At 43.7% G+C, this 1,442-nt stretch overlaps 1 protein-coding gene across 1 annotated transcript; it reads left to right on the top strand.

Moving 5' to 3' along the window:
• Nucleotides 1-604: 604 nt before the first annotated feature.
• Nucleotides 605-929, top strand: COCMIDRAFT_10486 (uncharacterized protein; the record flags this gene model as incomplete). The annotated part of the gene is made up of 2 exons (XM_007695840.1): nt 605-809; nt 865-929. The coding sequence occupies 2 exons, from the start codon at nt 605-607 to the stop codon at nt 927-929; spliced, it is 270 nt and encodes an 89-aa protein (XP_007694030.1).
• Nucleotides 930-1,442: the final 513 nt, after the last annotated feature.

Raw genomic sequence — 1,442 nt, 5'->3', positions numbered from 1 at the left:
GTCAAGGAGAGAATCCTTCTTGTTACTTGTAACATATATTAAGGCTAATCTAATTTTTAACACTTAAAGCTACAATAGAACGTAGACATTAAGGGGTTATTATTATAATCTAGTACTTCTAAACATCTAATACACCTTTTTATAGTTAGGCTATAGCAATAAACGTAGTTATTAACTACTATAGCTATTAAGGGATTAGATATAGAGTAACGATTTATAGTTTATTAGTGGATTCGCCTTCTTAGAGGTATAAGTTAGCGCGTAGTGTAAAGGACGGCGGTAGGTTCAACGATGGTGCGAAAGGTGTTAACGTGTTAACGAATAATTAACTAGGTTTTAAATACCTATGTAATTACTATACGTGACGGCCCAACGCGCACCCTACTAAAACAGCACCACTACTTTAATACTAGCCAAACTAAGCCACGTGAACACCAAAACAGCGTCACATAATAGCTACTATCGCGGATTCTTTTTAGTAGTAATATCTATAGATTTTAATTAATATATAACTATAGCAGCACGAATATGGCATAATCTGCCAGTTGTCCCGCAGCATCTTTAGCCCCTCCCGACCCTCACACTCCTCACACTCCTCCCATCCATGCCCCCGCCCATCTCCTCCACTCGCTATACACCACTGACACCCCGACCCCCACTTCTCCATCACCTCAACCAGCTCCTCCACCTCCATCGCATCTCGACACTGCCGCTCCGCTTCTGCCATCCTTACCCACTGCCACTGCCGTCCCTGCTGTTCAAACGCCTTGGTCGAGTAGGTGGCTGCTCAGGCTGCTCAGGCTCCACTCGTACGCGCTGTTCGTAGAGCTTCTTCGCCTTAAGTACTGCAATCAATCAATTCAGCATCCACGCTTGCCCCTAGCGCAGCCGCGACGCTGATAGATAGCACACGCTACGGCGTTAGATAGAGACGTCGTCTTCTAGCGTAGCTAGCCTAGTCGTCGGCCAATACTCCTACTCGCTTATCTAGAGCAACTCTTACTATAGCATACGTTTAGCCTTAGTAACTACGCCCTACGTAAGCTCGTAGAATTACTATAGAATAGTAGGGCGGCCTTTAATATAGTACGTCTATTAATCTATTAACTACTATATCTTACTAGTAATACTACTAGGCGTATATAGAGCGATAAACTTAGCGTACGCTAGTAGGCTTATTATAACGCTTATAGAACTATAAGAGCCTTCTACTAGATAGCGGGCACGCTGCTTAAGAAAGCAACCTATCTCTATAGCATCCTACTCTACCCGCTTCTATGCTAAGAGAAAGATCTCTACCACCAGCGCGCGTACACAGTAGAAATATTAATACTATATTTAAGTTTAGCTACTCGGGCCCAACGGCTGCTGTAGCAGAATTTCAATGAAATTGCCCGTGCTCCGCACGGGCCTATCACCTCAACGATAATATCACCTCAATG

The sequence above is a fragment of the Bipolaris oryzae genome, assembly GCF_000523455.1.
Source record: "Bipolaris oryzae ATCC 44560 unplaced genomic scaffold scaffold_542, whole genome shotgun sequence".
NCBI lineage: Eukaryota > Fungi > Ascomycota > Dothideomycetes > Pleosporales > Pleosporaceae > Bipolaris > Bipolaris oryzae.
The sequence above is the reverse complement of the archived record's forward strand: the minus strand, read 5'-3'. Positions and strand labels throughout refer to the sequence as shown.